A 21859-nucleotide genomic window follows, 5' to 3' on the forward strand; every position below is an offset into this window, starting at 1 on the left:
CGGGACGACAAACTTTGTATATTTTTATGAAAAAACTGCCAAGCAGACTCGTCGGAATATTTCTGGATCGCTTCGACGGTATTGAACCCCTTCAATATCTTGAAAATTCCATATTTCTTTCATAAATCGAAGTTGCACGAGCAGATAGGTGACGGCATCGAGATATCGGTCGACACCGTGCACACCAGCTTCCGGATCCCGATAAACGTCGGACTCTTTCTTGTTGGACACGTGCGACGTGTACGTAAACTGGTTCAGCGCTGATCAATTTTTCTCTATTTCAAATTGATCATCTCGACCGGGAATAAAACGCAGCAATGGTAAGTCAACATTGTTTTTCGGAGCCTTCAAAGCGGTCAACTTTATTCTCCTAACTACCTGACGACGCGCAATAAACTTCGCCAAATCAAAGTTGGGTTAGGCGGCGTCTCTAGCCGTGTAATGCCTCTTACAACCTCAAATAGCTCCCCATATTCGATTGTCATTAATCCGACAATCCAGCTTAACTTGCTTAAAATATTCATGCAATCTTAATCCGAGCAACGAATTATTTTCGATTTCGCAATACCGTCATTTTTTACGGCTATCTTGAGTTGAACCCCATTTTGTTGCAACTTCAGAATGCTGGGAATCTCTTAGCCCAAGACTAGGATGAGAAAAAGCCCGGTTTTTGTTAAATAACCCTATAAAAGTTTTTTTCTGTTCATCTCAATACTAACGGCATTATCATTAATTTTTAAGTAACATCTCAAAAAGAAATCATAATTTTTCATTCTATGAACCATATATACTTTTTTTTAAATCTTTTAAATATTTAATACTTTTTGTGATTTGCTTAATCTTAATATACTTAATAACGTTTCCGTCACATTTTATTTTTCTGCATATGGATTATTGCCCAAACACTAGTCACATTGCTAAAGTATAACGAAACTAGATCTAATTTAAAAAATTTATAACAAACATTATTTGAACAGTTGAATTCTTTTGTCCCAAAGTATGAAGATAGTAAATTCAACAATGTGCGTCGTTTTGTATTTAGTCACAATCAGTAGTGCCTTGGAAAACATTTTTAAACTATCTTGTTTTAACTGTCTCACAAAACTTGATCAAGATTACACAATAAAATGATTATGAAATGTTTCAGGCAAGTCTTAAGACAGATAATCCAGAGAAACCTGGTCAGGAAACTGCACCAATCCATCGGATCCGTATTACACTGACCTCATGTAACGTCCGTTCCCTTGAGAAAGGTAAATGAGTAAACATAATTATTGTATATTTTTCAAATTACTCAAATTGTGTGGCTAAGTATTGATATATTTAATTACTACAGCACTTCATTTAATTTTTTGCATAAACATGTAGCATAGCAAGAGATCTATACAATTTATTCAAGCGTTCCTTTTTCTAAATCATCACATTTCAACTCATTCAATTTCAAGTCTAATCCTTTTTAATTACCCAGAACTTGAAATATGGTCAAGACAAATGATCAACTGAAAATAAAAATATTATCAATTTAGATGCAAACTTTTGTATGAAGTTTAAAAATTAGTATCAGATTTTAAATTAATCTTCCTTCAAAATTCACAGTGTGTACAGAGCTTATCACTGGAGCTAAGAAACAGAAACAGAAGCTGAAGGTGAAAGGACCTGTCCGTATGCCAACCAAGATTCTTAGGATTACGACACGTAAAACACCTTGTGGTGAAGGTTCAAAGACTTGGGATCGCTTCCAGATGCGAATTCATAAGAGGGTAATTGACCTTTACTCTCCGTCTGAAATTGTGAAGCAAATAACCAGCATCTCGATTGAACCTGGTGTAGAAGTTGAAGTTACCATTGCTGACGAATAAACCATTGAAATGAAATTTCAATAAAATGTTTGAATAAAAAATTAAAAATTAAAATACCTAGATGAGTCTTATTACCCCTTGTGCCTATACCGTATTTTTTAAGCAGCTCTAAATTTAGACGTGGGACGCTGAAAATTAGAAGTATCGAAGGAGTGAAGAATGGCGGTATTAGATAAATTAAATTCAATATATTCTTATAATATTTTTCACTTTATTTGTAAAATCTTTTATCATAAAGTCAATGAAAGTGATTCTGCACTTGATAAAGTTACTCGCCAGATGCGGTCACATAAAGAAGGATGAATACAAATTCGTTTGTTTCGCATATTGTTTAATCATCCTCCTGAGAATCGTTACCGCCCTTTCCCGCATCTTCACCTTCTTCGCCCCCACTGAAGTCACCCATACCCTCAGCTTCTTCTTCTTCATCATCGTCACCTGCCACCTCTGCATTTTCGAGTTCGGCACGCTCCATTTGTCTTGCCAACTCAGCTTCGTCAGTTGCTGTAACAACTTTCGGCTGAAAATATGGTACAACAATTGTCAAGATCTCCTTGTGGCAACTTTGAATCTTTTGGTAATTCATTGTTCTAGCCAACAGAGACACATTTTCTTTGACTTTGTCATGTATCGATACAACCGTGGCAAGATGTATTTAAAGATTAATATCTTTAAAAGCACTATCTCCAACAAGCTTATAACTGAAAACTCACCGCCATTTGAATGTCGAATACACCTCCAAGGGATATAATTTTTTCCTTAATCACCTCTATGGCATCATTCAATGCCTTTAAACCGTCTTGTTTCTCAGGTGTAGAGGTTGTCATGACTGGAATATAAGGAAATGAATATTGAATCACTTAATAATATATGAAAAATATTTAATGATATCTGGATTTGCAATAATTCAGTATCCAACCATCAAATCACATTAACTAATTCTTGTAAACATGCATTATATGCTTCGATTATTCAGAGTATCGATTGAGAATCCAAAGAAATTTCTGTAATTCATTTGTATTCTTCACCTGAAGAAATACAATTTTATAAAGAAGTTTTTCTGATTTGCAAACTTGAAATCACTCAAAATCTTACTACGTTTTATTACACTGAAAGTGTGAAGTAATTTAATACGTTACTGATTAATGAGTATGATAATCAATATTAATCAGATATGTACCATATAACGGAGGGGCTATTAAATTGATTTTGATCGGCAATTCTTCTGTCGTCAGAGCCAAGCCAGCTTTTAATGCAGTTTTGACAGCATCTATGCCTTCGTAACCGTAGCAAGCAACTTCAACATCAGCACGAATCTTGACGGCTTGAGATGTGAGTTTCCGCTTGATATTGTTCAACAATACTTCTTTAGTGTGATCATCCAAGCCACACTCGGCCAAGATGGAAGGGTCCCTGAAATACAAATTTTTTATTCACAGACTTCCCTTTAGTATTTAATTTTTTAAAGCAATTTCCTCGAAACTCAAAAAATAATAATTGCTAATTGCAATCAATGAGATGACTTACAATACTGATTGTTTAAAGAAATCATAGGCTGATGCCTTCTGTTTTTTATATTTTTCTTCAAAGTACCAAGCTGTCTTCTGGTATAATTCCTCCAGCTGTTCGTCGCTATCATAATGCAATAGCTCGGCAACATGACGTAAAATCGAATTCACTGCCTTAGCTTTGGCAAATCGTTCTGTACATTTTTCTACATCTTCAGCAGATACTCGTCGTTTACTCAAGTCAATATACCCTTGAAAACACATTCAATATTAAAATTGATTACATAGAGAATCAGAATGGGTAAGCACATTGAATTTCCTAGTTGAATGCATTGTTTAAGGTGTACCCTAAAATTTGGTGAAATTGTAAGGAAATTTGATATGAATTTTTGTCTGCATTGTGTACAATTCTCAGGTTCTATAAGGTTTTCTGAACATAGTAATCACTGAAAAATGCCGAACTGACAAAATGAGTATGGATTGGCTTAAATTACAATCAGCCATAAATTATACATACCTTTATCTTTGTCAACTCTGATGACAACAACAGGTTCCGTTTTTCCGACTCTGATGAGTTTGTTGATGGAACGAATACGTCGCCTTGACAATTCAGAAAGAAGAATCATGCCTTCGATATTATTATACTCCAATAAATGAACATAGGCTCCCATTTCAGCTATGCTACGTACATTGACCATAACCACATCTTCAACTTCAGGATATTTCTCCTTGTAAAACCGGCAAGATAACACCATATTGGCTGAAAGAACAGATATAATTCTTTTATCACAGAATGTAGAGGGTTGATCTGATAGATTGCAAAAGGAAAAAATACAATCTGTTTTCGAACAATAATTCTTTCAAAAAAAGTTGATAGCTGACATTCTGCGGCAGGTTGTCATATACAACACGAACTTTGGAGGCGGGTTAGGTGAGGTGGTATTAATATCATGCAAACATTCCGTATGAAATTGATGAGAAACGTAACATGGAAGCGGTTCGCCAAATTTAAAGGTTATCTTTTAGGTTAGCCGTACGAAATATGTGTTATCTATATAAATATCCATCTGCGATTACCTAGATTCTATGAGCCTATGAAAATAGAAGTAGGATTAACTAAGGCCGAAGAAATTTACTCGAAACTGTAAACTCTATTCAAATATGCTTATAATCCATGTGGGATCGGGAGTTTGCTACAGACAGGCTGATGAAAGTGGCAAACAGCAACTCTCAACCAAATTACCCACTGATTTCTGTGCTCTCAACCTATAGAGTAAAAAATGTCAGTAACCCCAACCAGCGCCCCAACCGCACATTCTGATTTCGTGTAAAATCTGATTCGGTAGTTGCTTTCTACTGGGACATCAGATAATAATTGTATTTATATGCATAGTGGAAGTCTCTTTTCTCATCATGTTTAATATGATAGAGAAAAATTAAATTCTAGGGTATTTAAATCGAGCATGGGTCTCAACTGTTTACAATCGCCGTGTTTCACGAACGAAAGACTTAACTTTCCGGTTAACTGTGACATCCTAACACGGTGAATTCCGGACAAATTATGAGGTAGACTCACAATTGAAACACGAAAATAAGCTGAGACGTTGTTGCATAAATTTTTTTGAAAAGTAGTTGACAGTAGAGTCAGTTGAGTAATCTAGAAAACAAGCAGGTATACAAATTTGTCATAAGAATTTTGAAATAATTTTCTACAATAGAGTATTTTCTTTCTTCTTTTTGTCATTTTTAGTACCCGGTTTTGAACGAGCTTCGTTGTTTTGTTATTTACCGTTTGTCACGGGAGACTTGCTCGTTTGGTATGTAAATATCGTGTTTCATTGTAACAACTTGATCAAAGTTGATTGCGGATGAATATGATTCGACCCGAACAGTAGTTGATAGTTGTTTGATCAATGTCTGTGCGTGACACGTCTCACAAAAGGCGCGTTTGGAATTGAATTTACGAATTTTTGTAATACAAAAAATTCAAGAAAGAAATTTTACAATTCAACGATTTTAGTGGGTTGACTGCGAAAGGTTAAGCGGGGGAAAAAGATGTTGGAATTGCCAAAGTCTTAATTGCCAAAGCTATGTGCACCTTGTTGACTTGAATTAAGAAATAAAATTCATAAAAAAATTAATGTATTCACGTGGAATTCACTCTATTGCACTAGAGAAATCCGAAGGTATCACGATTCCACATGTGTTACACATCATCGAAGACTGAGTTAAATTTACCCAACAATAAAGTTGCCATTTGAAAAACTACAATATGTAAGTATTTGACCAGTGAAAATAAGCACGCTTATGCTCGTTTCTACAACACAGCAAGCGGTAGAGCAGCCGGCGCGTTTTTTTTTTTTTTTTTACGTGGTATCCCCAATAGGCCTACTCTACGGAGAATACTTGCAAGATCGATTTTACATTCTTCGAAACATTACAAATGACTTTTTTTCACATGTCAATCATGGTGAATTGTTTTTCCCAATCAATTTGTACTCGTGTATATTCACAGTTTGTTCGACATTTTTGAGTTCGTATAACCCACTGATTATTTATTATCGATGAAAGATGAATATTTTAATTATGGATGAAAGATGGTTGTTTTAATTATGGATGAAGAGTGACTGTTTTTATCTTAGATCCAAACAGCGATTGACTTTGGATGTTCTCGCAGGTTTTTTTTTTCATGACGTATGAGATAATCAATAAATGGAGAACCTGATGAATACGCAAAACAATCAACAACTGAACCATGATCCAAAACACGAATCGCTGTAAGACGTTGGCATTTACCTATCGGAAGATGATGCAGAAATCTTTGAAGAAATGGAAACAAATCGGAGAAGAATAAGAACAACCACCAAAAAACGATCGCAACCAAAGACTGTAAAACCATACAACAAAACTACAGTTGAATAAATTTTACTACACTTTGTGATCACGATGATTATGAACTACATCGCTAAACGTATGTATCGGTGAAAACAAAATGACTAACCCTGAACCAGACCTAAGCCTAAAAAATGAGGCGTTAATTTTTCAGTATAGTTGATAAAACTCAGTTACCTGGAACAGATAAAAATATGATTAGTGCCATATGTCGATAGACAAAAATATACTTAGCCTGGACAAGTAAAAATTATAACTAACGAATATAAACAAATTAATTATCTGCAACGTACAAAAGGGTTTAATTAGCTGAAACAGACAAAAGATTTAATTAGCTGAAAGAGATAAAAGGTTTGATTAGTTGAAACGGACAAAAGGTATGATTAGCTGAAACAAAAAAAAGTTTTGTAAGCTGAAGCAGACGAAGGTATGGTTAGCATAATCAAATAAGTCTATAAACTTACAAAAAATGGGTGGAGACCAACATGATATTCACTTGAATATTTGTTGCTTCAATTATTAATTGTATGGATGAATATAAAACATTCTACATGTATTGAAACGATATCCCTTTCTGCTTTCAGTTATAAAGTTGAAATTTTTTCCGACGGAACATTCTACAGTTCTCAATGCATTTGTTCAAAAATTGGTTTTGTTGCCCTTAAAAAGAGAATAATACGATCGGTTGAACGAGTATTTCTGTTCATTTCAGATATGTTTCATAAATACTTACGCCAAGATTCTTCACTATCAGTATACACTACAGAGATTTTTGTTCCTGCGCGTTGAGCGCCGGTTTTCGAATGCCGCGCTTTCTCTAATAACTGAAAAGCATCAAGTCCACGCGCAAGGGCGCTGTGGAACTTGAAAACTTTACTATTCGTCAAAAAATTGACCGAAGAGCTGAAAAATCAGCACATTGAGAGTACGTAACTCTTTCATGTACTGTTTGCAAAACCACCCGGGCAAAAAACCGTGTACGACTCCCGTTAATAATTGGCGCGCAAAAAGCTGCGTCCAATTTTCGTGATTAATCTACGCGCGATAAGGCGCGACAGATTAAACTGTCAAAAAATTTGTATCCCAAAAATTCTGTAGAAATCTAATCCGCATCTGCATCTTTCTGAATTAGATACATTGCTATGCGGATTGTTGTTCTCAGATTACAAATCGAATTGAAATGAGGATGGAGGTTGGAGGGCATGCATTATTGTGTGGCGTGACGGTCGGCGGTCCTCTTCGACGCGAAGTCTTCGAGCTCAGCATCTCTCCCCATCTAGCGTACCACGGAACGCGATAGATGGTCCAGAGATGAGTTTTGCCCATTCAGACGATCACAGAGATCAATTGAATGGAATAACGATCGGTAATGACTAAATAATTGAATTGCATAACGATTGAAAAATGGTTGCAGACTGACAAGAAATGAAAAATTCAATTTCGTTTATATTCAAATGCTTTCAAACACTCGAGAGACTCGAATACGAAGTCTGTTGGGAAAAAATGTCTGTGATCGTTTGACGCTGTGGATTACAAAAGTTAGTAACATCACGGTACATCGCGACCTTCCCTACCCTCGCCTGTTTCCCAACGAAGCCACCCAACGGAAAAGAGAGACTCACACACACATGCATAAACCCCGCGACGGATCCCAAAACGTCCACCTACCTACCCGGTTACCTATATTCGACCTAAACGATTCTCCATTTTTTCCAACAGACATTATTCTTCATCATTTGCACCGTGGTCACTGACTTACATTTTCGTTGGTTACCTGTTGGGAGCAAGATATTTTTGTATCGTAGTCTGCCTTTTCGAAATACTGTATCGTGGTTGTATCCCGCGCGCTCTAATATTACATTTGTTATTTTAATAAATGTTGGCAGACTATCGGTACATTAACCTTTTGTAAAAGTAATTAAAACATCCTGCATGCCAATTAGCATTTTTCTAAGCGAGCTAAGCCTGCAGTTGATCAATACTTGTTGGATGTTAGAAGATTGAAAACGATATATAATATAAGATGCAAATTGATTACGTTACGTTATGCCAGCCTTTGGAATTTCATCAATTTAACAATATCGTGAATAATCAAATATTTTCAAACCTCAGGTGAACCCACCACTTAATCGGCATCGTCGGTAAATTCAAACGTAGATTATTACATCAGTTGCAAAACACAATTCGATCTCGTGAGTGCCGAGGAAGCGATGGTTACCTGTCGCGATGCTCATTCCACTTTTAGCAAGGTGTAAAACGTCTAACTTTGAGTAAGGTATGGTAAATTGCATTACGAAAAAAAAATGGTTTGACTGAAAGTCAAGCACGTTGCGATCGTGAATGAGCCTATTCATGCAGCTAAAAAATGGAAGATTTATGTAATAATTGTTACCGCCACGCCACGTGACAGAGGAATCCCAGGGAAATACCCATAACCTAACACATGCAAACTCACCAACGTTGCCGAGAAAAGGAGAAGTTAACCGGAAGTCTCTGCATAAATCTGTGAAAAACAAAGCAAGACACTAGAATTAATTTAGCAAATTGGCTTTTCGGTTTTCAAATGAATTATTACTGTTGTCTATTTTCATATTTATGCATTGCATCTTACGCAAGAACAAAATTTCGGCTCTAGATTTTAATTAATTTTATGAGCAAAATAGATGCTATCACTTTGATTATTCCGATTACGAATAGCATATTATAATATGGGTGCTTAATCAGAGGAGCAAGGAGAACGTTTTGACCGAGCTATGATGAACTTTGAATGACGTTACCAAGGGCAGCACAACGAAAATATGATGGAAGATTACATTTGGGGCTTAATACGAGAAAACCCATGCAAACATAAAAGATCCACTGTAAAAATATTCATTTTTAAACTTGATTTATCGTTATTTCACATTTTTGTGCTATTATTTATCACAATTTTGAATAAAAAAGACTTTGATATTCCGCAAAAAGTTTAATATTCAATTATAAAAAAAAAAAAACAGCAATTTTTCTTGAAAATTCAAATAATTGTTCTAGCTTCTACAAAAGCAAACTTTGATCAGAAAAATAATTGTTTCCTTTATTTGCAACGTAGGAGAAACCAAAATTTCACATGCAGAAGCCAGACCCAGAAATCATGCCGACCGGTGTTATCAATCAATAATTAAAATTAGTATCGTCACCTAGAATCTGGGTTGCTCCACACTTTAACGTAGTAGTTCTTGAAGCATCTCAGGTTTATTGGTGAAGCGACGCACTTTTCACATAATTCAGATCTCCACTTATCTCTTATACTTCAAAAATCCGCACCGGAATAACACTAGCACCCGATTCTACACTGACTTTTTGTACTGTAGCCGTTTGTTTGCACCGACGCGACCGAATAAACTTGCTAACAATGCAACTGCGCATTCGCCGAAAATCAGCCAAAAAAATTACTAAAATTGACACTCGACGCAGAGACAAAACTACGCATCACTCAAATCTGAAGTCACACAAAACAATGAAAATTCGGGACACGAAATTCACCTTCAACATTCGCGGGATGTTTTCATTTCAGTCACTCGGATTTTTTTCTGGCTACACGCTGCTCCTCGTGATTATTCACAGATGAGTATGTTGTAAATACACTGATGGAACAACGTGCCACAACCTGAATAACGCGGTCTGAACGTTGAACTGGTCCGAGAACACGAGAACACGTGATTTCGTTCCAATTGCTCGGAAACGACCGACGTCGCCCGGTGCTTAGAAGAGAATAAAATCAGTTCTCTGAAGGCGGAAGATAATATCCCCCCCCCCCCCCCCCCCTCTTATCACTCTTCCCATGGAGTGGGGGTAGCGCCTACTTAGCTGCCCCCTTCCCCGCCCCCGGCCCGCCTGTGAGTAGAGTGAGAGAGGGTGGGAGAATTATTATCTCCTGTCCTTCAGAGAACCGATTCAAACCCGTTCGCAGGACGCTTACGCCGTTGCCATATATCGCTATGGTCTCAACGGCCTGGTGAAAACACCAGGTAAGCTGCACGCCACGCGATCTAACGTTTGGAGGATCGCCGTATTATGTGACGTCAGGCAAAGTTTGAATTCTCCGACCACTTACGGCGACTGTTCAAATAAAGCTTATGTATCATTATATATAATTTGTCCAACTAGTCTTTATGTAAGACTCAATTCTTTAGTATAATCAATTATTTTATCAAATAAAAGTTGACCCTCCAGTACTTCGTTTCAGAATTTGGGTACATGGGAGCCATGAGAATGTAAATAGATGAAACGGAATACGAAACTTGTATACAACTTATACGTATACAACAAATATAATCGTAAGAATACCCACAGACGACATTCGTTAACACTCGTAATAAACAATCGCACTGTGTATAACCCATAACCTCTTCTTGCGCATTTGTACTCCTGCAGTCGCCGTAACCAGAATATTATAATGTATATGTACTTTTATCACGTATTGTAGACCAGGCTTTATCCTTCTGAGGGTTCATAGTTCAACAGCTCCAGCATTAGCGCTGCACACGACGAATTGTAAAACAACCAAAAAACAACGGTTGTGGTTCACATTATAGAACTACTTATCTCGAATGACAATCATTTTCGTGGTCTATCATCGGAAGACTCGCGATGGATTATGCAGGTTAGAAAACGGCGAAAAATGTCAACATGAAACATCTCATTGTAAATTAGTAACGAATTTGATATAACAGGCCAGAAAAAACTTAGAAATAACTCACGAATATCTATTCAAAGTTTCATTTTCCCATTTAAAACTCCGGGAATATCGCAAATGCCTCTCGTCGCAAGAAATTGTCCGCACATAGCCAAGCATGGGGATCTGTCAATCCTCGAATCGTTGGCTACGCAAAAGGAGAAATTCTTCAAGTGTAACGATTGTGATAATGACGGGCCAAATTTGTGGTTCTGTCTGTTTCCCAATTGCAAGTGGATTGGTTGTTCGACAACCCATTTAGACCACAGCACGATCCATAATACAAAATTTCCAAACCACTGCGCCCATATGAACTTGTCAACCGAGAGGATATGGTGCTACTATTGCGAGCACGAGGTCATAGCAGTCCACATACCGTCCCCTCTGCAGTCGCCAAATCCGAGAGAGCCAAAATCAAGCGGTAACAAATTCTCCGGAGATGCCTGTATCGGTGTGACATTAAAATCGGATAACTCGGAGCTGCATCAGTCCTTGATGAACAAATTCGGCAGGTCTGGAGCAAACAGAATAGACTGGGAAAAGGGTGTTCTCACCTATGAAAAATCTGGCGACTCTCCGGATAGCACAGACTCTGATGATAGCAAGGACCTCGCAGTAAAACCAAAGGGCCTTGTCGGCTTGCAGAACATTGGCAACACGTGTTACATGAATGCTGCGCTCCAAGCCTTGTCCAACGTTCCACCATTGACTCAATTTTTCTTGGAATGTGATCTGATCATCAATTGCATACTCAAAGATCGCAAGTCCGGCCTGAGCTTGAGCTACCTTAATCTGATTAGTGAAATGTGGAACAAAAAGACACGAGGATATGTTGTTCCTCATGGTATTTTATATTGGATAAGAACAGTTCATCCGATGTTCAGAGGCTACCATCAACACGACACACAGGAATTCTTAAGATGCTTTATGGATCAGTTGCACGAAGAACTAAAAGAACATATAGAGGATGACAGAGATCATTTATTGAGACTAAAGGGGTTTGAGGAACATTCTTCGGACGAAGAAGACACAGAGATTGATGGAACCGGTTTGTAACAGTTTCCATTTGTATATTCATTGCAGTAGAGACACATTACCTGAAAATAAATTCCCAATGATTTTCCTGACTTGTTGCAGTCTGGAAGTCTTTAAAATATCAGCCAGCTCCGCATTGTTAAATTGTTTATGCTCTTACTAAAAGTTGGGTACCCTCAACATTTATCACGATTTCTAATATGATATTTCAGCAATACTTCATGACATTTGATAAAGTATTATTACAAATTTCTCATTTTTCATTTAAAATTATAGCTATATTTGAAGAAGAAAAAGATATTTGTCACCAAATTCCTAAATATTCAACAATCATTGACTGAAAAATGTATAGCTTACCCAATAAGGAATTTCATTCCTAATTGTTTCTAATTTTTCCTGTGTTTCTGGTCTGTCGCTATACTGTATCATTATTCTTTCAACTTTAATAAATAAATGAATATTTATACAAGTGAATGTTACAAAATAAGTATTACAAGGGAATATATACATATAAAATTAATTTCAATGTAATTCAAAACTCTTAGATAATATGATGAATGACTATGAACCTAATATGAATAAGTTCACATTTTTCATTTCATTTTCAACCCGTTTGCAAATATAAATTGACCGATAGTAGTCATTTATGCAGATGTGTGTTCTTAATCTGATACAGGTTCTAGTCAATCTGATGCTGAATACGAAACCTGTGACTCGGGAGTTAGTGAGCAAAGCTCGTTGAGTGACGAGGGAGAACGCGGGACCAAAAGGCGATACTACAGGTTGTCCCAGTCAGAGAAATTGAGAAGCAAGTTCAGCAATAGCAGGAGCATGAAGAAGTCGACTGGTGATGATTCCTTCTCTCAAAATCAGAGATCGACCCCGAGCTCACCGACCAAACATCGTAACAAGAAACTAATGAAAACTAGAAGTATTATCAGCGACATATTCGATGGAAAACTTCTGAGTAATGTACAGTGCTTAACTTGTGACAGAGTTTCCAGAAGGGTTGAAACTTTTCAAGACCTCTCTCTGCCCATACCTAGCAGAGATCACATCGATATGTTGCATCAAGGATCGCTTACTCCACAAAAAGCTGGACCTTGCTCTGACGTAGTTTATGTGACCAATCAGTCGGGCTGGGTTTCCTGGTTTTGGCAATGGATGCGTTCCTGGTTTTGGGGGCCGGTTGTTAGCCTCCATGATTGCCTATCTGCATTTTTCAGCGCCGATGAATTAAAGGGTGACAATATGTACAGCTGTGAAAAGTGCAATAAACTTCGTAACGGTATAAAATTTTCAAAGGTCTTGGAACTCCCTGAGGTTCTCTGTATTCATCTGAAGAGATTTCGGCACGAACTAATGTTTAGTTCAAAGATTGCCAATTACGTTTCATTTCCTTTGGAAGGTTTAGATATGAGACCATATATGCACAAGGAATGCGTGTCACAAGTCACGACGTATGATTTGATATCTGTAATTTGTCATCACGGAACTGCCGGAGGTGGTCATTACACATGCTACGCTTTGAACACTGCTGTAAATCAATGGTTTGAATTTGATGATCAATGCGTTACTCAAATGTCGCCGGAAACAGTTAAAAATTGTGAAGCTTATGTGTTGTTTTATAAAAAATCATCACCTGAAATGAATCAGTTTAGAGAAAAAACTGTAGAATTGAGAAATGTATCAGCCCTGGAGCTGTCGCATTTGAATTTCTTCGTATCTCGTCAATGGATAAACAGGTTCAATACATTCTCGGAACCAGGACCCATTGACAATTCAGACTTCCTGTGTGCTCATGGAGGTGTAATTCCTGCCAGAGCACAATTTGTTGATAAAATCAGTAGGCCAATCCCACAAGAGGTGTGGGAGTATCTCTACGACAAGTAAGTATTCACCCTGCAACAAATTAGAATTTATTTCTGGCTATGTGTAAAATGCACACTGATACAGATCAAAAACATTGATTGTGTTTTCTTTACAGATTTGGTGGTGGGCCAGCTTGCACGCATCTTTACGAGTGCCCCATTTGCGAGGAGAAACGTGAATCATTGCAAAAACGGATGCGGTATGAGATGGAGGTCTTTCAACGATTAAATTACGGAGTGGATAACCCACCAGCAATATATGCATTAGCCATGGCTTGGTTACGCCAATGGCGGAGCTTTGTTAGGGGAAAAGAGACACAACCGCCAGGACCCATTGACAATACCTCCATTATCATAAATAAGAATGGTCAAAACCTCTTAAAAGCTGGTAAGATTCCCAATTAATGCCTCTGCAAAGTCTAATTGATTCTATGTCCCTCTCAATCTTGGCGTATAACATACACACTGCAGATTACGTTCACTGTATTGTATCTAAAATACTTTAATTTGAAAAGAAATTACCGTTATTAGAAGTATGTTGAACCATGTAATCCATCAATATTATAAGTTTTTGTCTTATGCAAACTCCCTGAAATCAAACCTGAGTATGTGGTTATAGTCCTAAAATTATTCTTTAATCCGTAACAGGTTCAGACTATGCCCAGATATCAGAAGAACTTTGGCAATTCTTCTTAAATACTTATGGCGGTGGCCCTGAATTAATGTTGCACTCGTGTCAACGGCCAGTATCGACACAACCGAATTCCTCCCAACATTCCTCCTCTAATCCAAACTTGATTGACCAAAATTCCAAAGCCAGTCGACAAGATGTCAAGACAATTAAAGTGAGTACAACCAGAAGTTCGGAAGTTGTGGCCCACCAAGAAAATGCCGGAGATTGTTTGATGGCCGACTCTGACACCCATCAAATGCAAGGTGACGCAAATTTCTAAAAAGTTGAAAGATTTCCAGAATTATTTTTTCCACTAAATTGTGAAATTAGAAATATTTTTCATACGAGTAATTGTTCAAAAATATAGTCAGTATAATAAACACCAACCAACAAACTTTACTTATTCACCTATTTTATCAAAGATATATTGTACGGCGAAATTCTTCAAAATCAAAGTATTCCATTGAACTGCAGATTCAATCGGTTTGTTCGTATTCAAACAAAATACAAGAATGTGATGTTTTCAGATTTCGTTTTTCAATTTCCTTTTAGATTTAATGTTCTTTTATATTTCCAATATCTGGAAACTATTCACCAAGCATTACCAATGATACTAAGTACACAAAACGTTAGTAAATAAATAATAAAACCAAGGAATGAAAAATTGTATTTATGCATACTTTAATTTAAGAGCAACAACTTCAATCGCTACACGAGTGTAATATGTTAACGAGGAAAATAAATCATATTTTTTGTTCTGCTCGAAAATAAGCTAACTACCAAAATGTGTAATATTGTTATACGTACAGAGGTACAGGCTATTACCACCATAAGTATTTTTACTGTACCTCATCTGTCATTGATCGCCAGTAGTACAAATATACATTTGATCAATTTATTCCTTTCTTTCTATTCCCCATGTATCTAACACATGAAGCACCGGCAATTTTTTCACAAAACGCAAAGTCATTCCTGGTTTGTGTGAAGTTGTGAATGAATTTTTATTCAAAATAAAATCATAATTATGCCTCGACGACCTCTCGAGACGCAAGTGATAATCAGTAAGGCTGATCAATGAAGGGAAGACATTTTATAGGCAGAAAAAACATAGAGTTGAAATCAGTTGATTTTCAAAATTAGTAAAAATGTTAGGTTTTGCTTGAATCTAAAGCCCCTTCTCGTATTTTTTCAGAACCGATTTTCGTAATCATAAATAGAAAGTGTCAGAAATTTTAGTCTAATGTATCTTACAAAATTTTATTTCACTCTGTGTAGTAAATAAATTATTATTATCTCGAGAATACAAATAATAATTAATGAATACAATCAATTATAATCATAGGGTTATGAGATGGTAAATTTACAACAAGAAAAAAATGTATTATATCAACTAAATAATTGTTGTTGTACAAATTAATTTATCAACTTACACCAGCGACATAGAATTTGAAAAATCACTATCCAACGTGACCGTATGACATTTTTGTTTAAAACGATTCTGAATGGTTATTGATTATTACGTTACTGTTGTTGTTGTTGTTGTTATTATTATTAATAGATATTGTATGTAATTAATAAATAGCGATATGGTATTTTTTAAATATATATACGTTAAGTAGTGGGGTGGTTGGGATCTCACTATTACGACATATTAAGATTGTAAATTTCTTATTAATTATTAATAAAAAGTATAAATCACATGTACCATATACAAAATAAATTATGAAGTTGGCTGAATTATTAATTCAAATACTTTTTAGTTACATTTAATATCTGAGGTCAACTGCACGTTCAGAAATCATCTAAATCAACAATAAAATTCTTCATCCATTTCGGGAAAAAAAAGTTTACACAGACGTCACTAACATTACGAGCTTGTGAAACTGGTTAAAAAAATGTTTAAGTAACTGAATTGTACACGTCGGCCTGTGGGCTGTGATTGGAAATCACCCTTGGCGAAACCAGAACCGTGGTTAATCCGATTTTGAAGTTTTTTACTTTCCTTCTATCTCTATAAATGGGAAAGCAAGAGTAGATTTGGAGGCTTTCTATTTCTAAGTTGAGGAATAAGTATTTTCTATAATGTCGCTATTTTGCCCATTACGCGCAATTTTTATTTAGCCCTTGCTTGATTGTTGAACCAATGGTTGGTATTTTAGCTGGAAATGAGTTAGGAAGTTTCCACATAATAATATATTTTTACGCGAATTTTTTAGTGGTGTATTTTATTTGACGTAATAAGATTAATTAAACCCCTTTTAAAAATTCCCTATAATATATTACCTACGATTACATTATGCATTCCTATTTATAATTGGTGTTACAAGGAATGTTATAGTATCTGATTAGACAGCATTTTCATATTTAAAAAGAACGAATTTGAACGGGAAACTTGTCGAAGCCTACATAATTATATAATGATTTGTATAGTTTGAGGAGAAATTATATCGTATGTATGGTTGTCTTCAGTACGCCAAAGCAGCTTCAACGCGTCGCGTGAATTAACATAAATGTCAAAGAAACAACGTCATATGATACGGACGTAAAGTCTTGAAATGGAAATGGAATGTCGGCGATAAATAATCTCCGTTTCGAAGGATCTACGCGATTTGGCAATGAGTTGAATCGTGGTAAAACTCCGACGCTTGCGTTCCTTGACGCAGGCGATCCAGACTTGCGCGAAAGATGCGCAGCATGCGTCGGAAAAGGAGCACATTGATCGAGCCGGACGCCATCAAGGGATCCTGACACACTCCGATCCCAATCCCCAAACACCGACACACCACCCCCAGTCAATGCCGCGATTCAAACTACGAGATTAAAGACTTCTAACTCGTAACAGAAAACGCGGCTAGCCATGCGGTATCGCACCAGTACATAGCTAGGCGTTAATTTGTAAAAATAAACTTTTTTTCAAAGTGCCTATGATAATTCATTTAGTTTAGTGGTATAGAAGTCACCGACCGTTGAAGCTGGAAAAATATCGTAGACGATTCAACGCGCTTCAAGTTTTTATTGTTTCACGCAAAATAATAAAAAAAAAATAATAAAAAAAAAAAAGAAAGACAAACTGATAAGTAAGCTACACATTTAATATTAGACGTATAATATATTGTACTACGGAAACTGTGTAAACACATTTAACGTAATTTAAAGAAACCCTATTCGTTTTGCTTTCCTACAAACAAGAACAGGAATATGAACGTTCAAATGCACCGAATCTTAATACAATTGGATGTTTTTCACGTTTCTTGTCGTTAGTGCCGTTTAGAATTTCCATTCGAATTTCATTGTAGACGGAATTATATGGTAGCATTTACTCCCGAAGTTGATACGTCTAGGTGATGTACAGCATCGTATATTCATCTTAGACGAATCACTATCCAAATCTTGATATTATACTAATTTCAAACGACTTTGCATGCCAACAATGTATCGTGTTCTAAATTGTTTTCCTCGTGAATTGCAAGTGAGATTAATTTCTGAACACGATGAATTACAGCTTTAGCGTGCGGTTCTATCGAATAATTTTGACATTTGTTAAAGCTAGGCGATAAAAAGTGACTCTATGGCCAAGGTGATTTGCATTCGCATTAGGCATTAACAAATTTATAACAAGGTGAAATTTCGTGTTGCTTCCGTTTTGGTAAGTAAAGTTTTCTTCACGTAAAGATCATGTCGATCGTGTAAGTTCAGAAAAGATGCTATCTGTTGCGATATGTAATCATTGATCTTTCGGTGCCGGGACCGACCTATATATAAACAGACGGATTTTTTGAGGGTGAATCGTTCGAGCAACAATACCAATAATAACCAATAAATGTAGAAATTTATCGAAACGGCGAAACACGAGATGAAGAAAATGGATTCGAATGGATATTTCTGAAATCTGATGATCATTATATTTAGCTTCCACCGATACTGATTATCTTTCACGCTAAAAGCTTCTCGTACTTTACAGAGTTATAATTATTGTCGTTTTTATATACTCTGGTATAAATACAATAAAAAATTAGTATACAGTAAGAATTATACGTAAATGCAGCATACGATGATGAATTTGATTATGACTCTCTAAAGTCGACAGTACACAAGTAATATCGTAATAATTGTTGAATTCTACAGGAATAATAAAAACACAAGGATATAGAAATGGCAAATTTTCGGGGATTTTATATACCTCCAATTGGTGCGACCATAAACGTCGCCTGGGAGACTCTGAAGGCGAAATGGCCGGAAAGCAGCCCATGCATGGAACTGATACGCGGCACTGGCGGGGGTCAGTCGCAAGGTCAACAAAAGCAATTCGAACAGTTTAACGAGGGTCGTGACAACACCGAAATGACGGCAATGAATGGCGAACACCCTTACGCGGAACAAAGTATCGGCGGGATTGCGGAAGACTCTTTCAGCTACCAGCGCAGCAAGTGAGTTCAAAGCTCATGTTCATAAAAGCAGTAATTCTCTTCGCCCGTCTATATTTCAAAATTTTAAGTCACCGTTATTCAAGTCTGTGGATGAATTCGAATCCATGTAACGTCAATATTTCGTGAACATGTTGCTCCCGAACGGTAATATTTAAAATTTGTCATATGCAGCGACAAACCGAGAGGCGGAAGCACAAGCAGCGGCGGCTTCAGCGAATATGATGACGGTGGGGAATTTGGGGCTCCCGGAGTCAAGATCAACGAATGGCAGGCAGCCTGGAACATCACAAATGCGATCCAGGTAAAAATATTCCTGAATTTGGCTCTTATTTCTTACAAGTATTCAGAAACGAAGTTGGAAAATGCTAGATGATTTAAAAAAAAAAAAAAAACTATTTGAATCGGATGACATTCAGTTGCGTCGACTCTCGTAGAACTTCGCGGTTGACCTTCGCATTGACGTTAAAAAATCGACAGTAATTTGTTAACTTTTTTCGCATCGAAACGTGTTGGTGAATATTTCTGCACAAGGATCCAACAGTATCTGGTAGAAATGTGAAATTCCGATATAAGTTAATTCTGGTAGACTTTCAGTACAAGGAATGTCTACTCGACAAAACTCTAATCAAAATCAACAGAAAATGTTTGTTGATTGCAATTATTTTTTTAAGCTGCTGTTTAAAAAAAAAACCTTCAATTATTTCTTTTAACTCTTTAAGATAGACCGATTATTGAAGATGTAACAGATCAGGAGCGCGAGAATGAAACAGCTCCGATGATTATATTACAAACTTATCATTAAGTTGCCTACGGTTTTTTATTTCTATAATTCTGACGAAACTGGGGCGTCAAGAAAACGAAAAGAACCGCGATTTACGCAATTTCACATTTCATGCACGATTCTTTAGGCCAATTACCTCGACACTTGATTTTCACCAAGAAACGAATGTTCCAATATAATTCCAATACTACGTTGCTTTGCGATTGCTCTGAAACTTAAAAAGGATAGCATTATTATTAAACAACAAATAGTGTGTCTATCTTGAAAAGAGCTCTCGCAAAGGTCAAACGTCGTCAAATTTTGCATTCTTACCCCGCATAATTAAAGGACCACCAATTCTTAGGGAATGTTTATCGTGAACTTGCCGTTCGCCGTGCTTCGCGGCGGTTACTGGGCAATAGCCGCGATGATTGGAATCGCCCACATTTGCTGTTACACCGGCAAGATACTGGTCGAATGTCTCTACGAGTTGGACCCTGCAACGGGGCAGCGTGTCAGAGTGCGAGATTCGTACGTGGCAATTGCCAAGGAATGTTTCGGGCCAACGTGGGGAGCGAGAGCAGTGAACATAGCTCAGATAATCGAGCTACTGATGACGTGCATCCTCTACGTCGTAGTATGCGGTGATTTGATGATCGGTTCTTTTCCCGAGGGAGCAATCGACACCAGAAGTTGGATGATGCTCATCGGTATATTCCTCATTCCGTTGGGATTCCTGAAATCCTTGCAGCACGTTTCGGTTCTGAGTTTCTGGTGCACCATGGCCCACTTGCTGATAAACGCGATAATCGTCGGCTACTGCATCCTCGAGATCGGCGACTGGGGATGGTCGAAGGTTAAGTGGGACATAGACATGAAGAATTTCCCAATATCGCTGGGCGTAATAGTCTTCAGCTACACCTCTCAAATATTTCTTCCAACCTTGGAAGGAAACATGATCGACAGGTCAAAGTTCGACTGGATGATCAACTGGAGTCACATAGCGGCAGCAGCGTTCAAATCTCTATTCGGATGGATATGCTTCCTCACGTTTCAGACGGACACGCAACAAGTGATCACCAACAACCTTCACTCCCCAAGTTTCAAAGGTCTGGTCAATTTCTGCCTCGTCATCAAGGCCGTCCTCTCTTATCCTTTGCCGTATTACGCCGCCTGCGAACTCCTCGAGCGCGCCTTCTTCAGAGGTAGACCGAAGACCCCTTTCCCAACCATCTGGACCGTAGATCGCGAGCTCAAGGTCTGGGGATTGGCCTGGCGCGTGGGCGTCATAGTCTTCACTATTCTAATGGCGATTTTTATCCCACACTTTGGCATACTGATGGGATTCATCGGGTCCTTTACTGGCACCATGTTGTCGTTCATCTGGCCTTGCTATTTTCATTTGAAGCTGAAAAGAAACTCCATGGAATGGGGCACGGTCGCTTACGACTGCTTTATCATTTTTCTAGGCATTTTATTCGGCGTTATCGGCGTTTACGATTCCGGGTCAGCTCTCATCGAAGCCTTCGAAATTGGCCTACCGTTTTAGGTCATTTTAACGCATAGCTACATACATTATCTTTTTATTAATATAAGGAGACACCCTTTACTTACGCGCACATGTTCTAGTCACATTTAGGCCACGTGAATGTCGATCACAGACAAACATAATATAACGTACATATCGATTATACCGTACTAGATCCAGAAGCAATGTTCTACGGAACCATATCAGAGTAATTTTTGAAACTCGATATTTCATCGATATTAAGTCCTACCTATACCTTGGGTGGTAAAATGAAATTGATAAAGTGTTCTAAACCTAATTTACAGCTTCCAGATCTTACGACTAGCTTATCCTACACTTATGCAACAAGCAGTGATCGTGACAATATTCCAGAACGTATGTACCTATACATATACATATGTATTATATATAAATCACTGTCTTCCAATGTTAAAACTGTACAAGTATATATATGTTATTAATTGTTGAGTAGGATTCTGTATTTTATAATAACGATTAGGAAACATAATTTTTACGCACAATTTATAATTACTCATACGAGGTGAGTCGAAACAAACCCCTGCTGCATATTGATTGTGTTTTTATTCCGATT

General features: G+C 37.2%; 4 protein-coding genes across 7 annotated transcripts; 3 read left to right on the forward strand and 1 right to left on the reverse strand.

The window, feature by feature from the left end:
- Positions 1-167: 167 nt before the first annotated feature.
- LOC124177182 (40S ribosomal protein S20) lies at positions 168-1915 on the forward strand. Of its 2 annotated transcripts, XM_046559282.1 has the most exons (3): positions 168-320; positions 1148-1253; positions 1597-1915. In XM_046559282.1, the coding sequence occupies exons 1-3, from the start codon at positions 318-320 to the stop codon at positions 1857-1859; spliced, it is 372 nt and encodes a 123-aa protein (XP_046415238.1). In that variant the 5' UTR covers positions 168-317; the 3' UTR covers positions 1860-1915. The 2 variants fall into 2 exon arrangements, with proteins under 2 accessions (XP_046415238.1, XP_046415237.1); XM_046559281.1 differs by lacking the exon at positions 168-320 and having other exon boundaries at positions 1139-1253.
- A 135-nt stretch (positions 1916-2050) lies between these two features.
- LOC124177181 (eukaryotic translation initiation factor 2 subunit 1) lies at positions 2051-4604 on the reverse strand. The gene is made up of 6 exons (XM_046559280.1): positions 4445-4604; positions 3885-4127; positions 3387-3618; positions 3040-3272; positions 2573-2688; positions 2051-2379 (listed from the first exon to the last, which is right to left on the reverse strand). The coding sequence occupies exons 2-6, from the start codon at positions 4120-4122 to the stop codon at positions 2191-2193; spliced, it is 1008 nt and encodes a 335-aa protein (XP_046415236.1). The 5' UTR covers positions 4123-4127; positions 4445-4604; the 3' UTR covers positions 2051-2190.
- A 6226-nt stretch (positions 4605-10830) lies between these two features.
- On the forward strand, positions 10831-15853 carry LOC124178109 (ubiquitin carboxyl-terminal hydrolase 20). Its single transcript, XM_046561257.1, has 4 exons — positions 10831-12021; positions 12685-13897; positions 13996-14267; positions 14528-15853. The coding sequence occupies exons 1-4, from the start codon at positions 11052-11054 to the stop codon at positions 14830-14832; spliced, it is 2760 nt and encodes a 919-aa protein (XP_046417213.1). The 5' UTR covers positions 10831-11051; the 3' UTR covers positions 14833-15853.
- A 1418-nt stretch (positions 15854-17271) lies between these two features.
- Positions 17272-21839, forward strand: LOC124178110 (vesicular inhibitory amino acid transporter). 3 transcript variants are annotated; one of them, XM_046561259.1, is made up of 5 exons: positions 17272-17629; positions 18099-18198; positions 18678-18979; positions 19151-19280; positions 20104-21839. In XM_046561259.1, the coding sequence occupies exons 3-5, from the start codon at positions 18705-18707 to the stop codon at positions 21286-21288; spliced, it is 1590 nt and encodes a 529-aa protein (XP_046417215.1). In that variant the 5' UTR covers positions 17272-17629; positions 18099-18198; positions 18678-18704; the 3' UTR covers positions 21289-21839. The 3 variants fall into 3 exon arrangements, with proteins under 3 accessions (XP_046417215.1, XP_046417216.1, XP_046417217.1); XM_046561260.1 differs by lacking the exon at positions 18099-18198; XM_046561261.1 differs by lacking the exon at positions 18099-18198 and having other exon boundaries at positions 17272-17447.
- The last annotated feature ends 20 nt before the right edge of the window (positions 21840-21859 follow it).

This window comes from Neodiprion fabricii, chromosome 3 (genome assembly GCF_021155785.1).
Source record: "Neodiprion fabricii isolate iyNeoFabr1 chromosome 3, iyNeoFabr1.1, whole genome shotgun sequence".
Lineage (NCBI taxonomy): Eukaryota > Metazoa > Arthropoda > Insecta > Hymenoptera > Diprionidae > Neodiprion > Neodiprion fabricii.

What these genes read in the sequence shown, in the direction of transcription:
- LOC124177181 (XM_046559280.1), bottom strand. Translation starts at nt 4,122, where the DNA reads ATGGTGTTATCTTGCCGGTTTTACAAGGAGAAATATCCTGAAGTTGAA. An exon ending in CAGAGTTGACAAAGATAAAG is followed by an intron (nt 3,619 to 3,884) that starts GTATGTATAATT and finishes TGTGTTTTCAAG; the next exon opens with GGTATATTGACTTGAGTAAA. An exon ending in AATAGCCCCTCCGTTATATG is followed by an intron (nt 2,689 to 3,039) that starts GTACATATCTGA and finishes CTTATATTCCAG; the next exon opens with TCATGACAACCTCTACACCT.
- LOC124178109 (XM_046561257.1), top strand. Translation starts at nt 11,052, where the DNA reads ATGCCTCTCGTCGCAAGAAATTGTCCGCACATAGCCAAGCATGGGGAT. An exon ending in CACAGAGATTGATGGAACCG is followed by an intron (nt 12,022 to 12,684) that starts GTTTGTAACAGT and finishes AATCTGATACAG; the next exon opens with GTTCTAGTCAATCTGATGCT. An exon ending in TGGGAGTATCTCTACGACAA is followed by an intron (nt 13,898 to 13,995) that starts GTAAGTATTCAC and finishes TTTTCTTTACAG; the next exon opens with ATTTGGTGGTGGGCCAGCTT.
- LOC124178110 (XM_046561259.1), top strand. Translation starts at nt 18,705, where the DNA reads ATGGCAAATTTTCGGGGATTTTATATACCTCCAATTGGTGCGACCATA. An exon ending in TTCAGCTACCAGCGCAGCAA is followed by an intron (nt 18,980 to 19,150) that starts GTGAGTTCAAAG and finishes TGTCATATGCAG; the next exon opens with CGACAAACCGAGAGGCGGAA. An exon ending in ACATCACAAATGCGATCCAG is followed by an intron (nt 19,281 to 20,103) that starts GTAAAAATATTC and finishes ACCAATTCTTAG; the next exon opens with GGAATGTTTATCGTGAACTT.
- LOC124177182 (XM_046559281.1), top strand. Translation starts at nt 1,139, where the DNA reads ATGTTTCAGGCAAGTCTTAAGACAGATAATCCAGAGAAACCTGGTCAG. An exon ending in CGTCCGTTCCCTTGAGAAAG is followed by an intron (nt 1,254 to 1,596) that starts GTAAATGAGTAA and finishes CAAAATTCACAG; the next exon opens with TGTGTACAGAGCTTATCACT.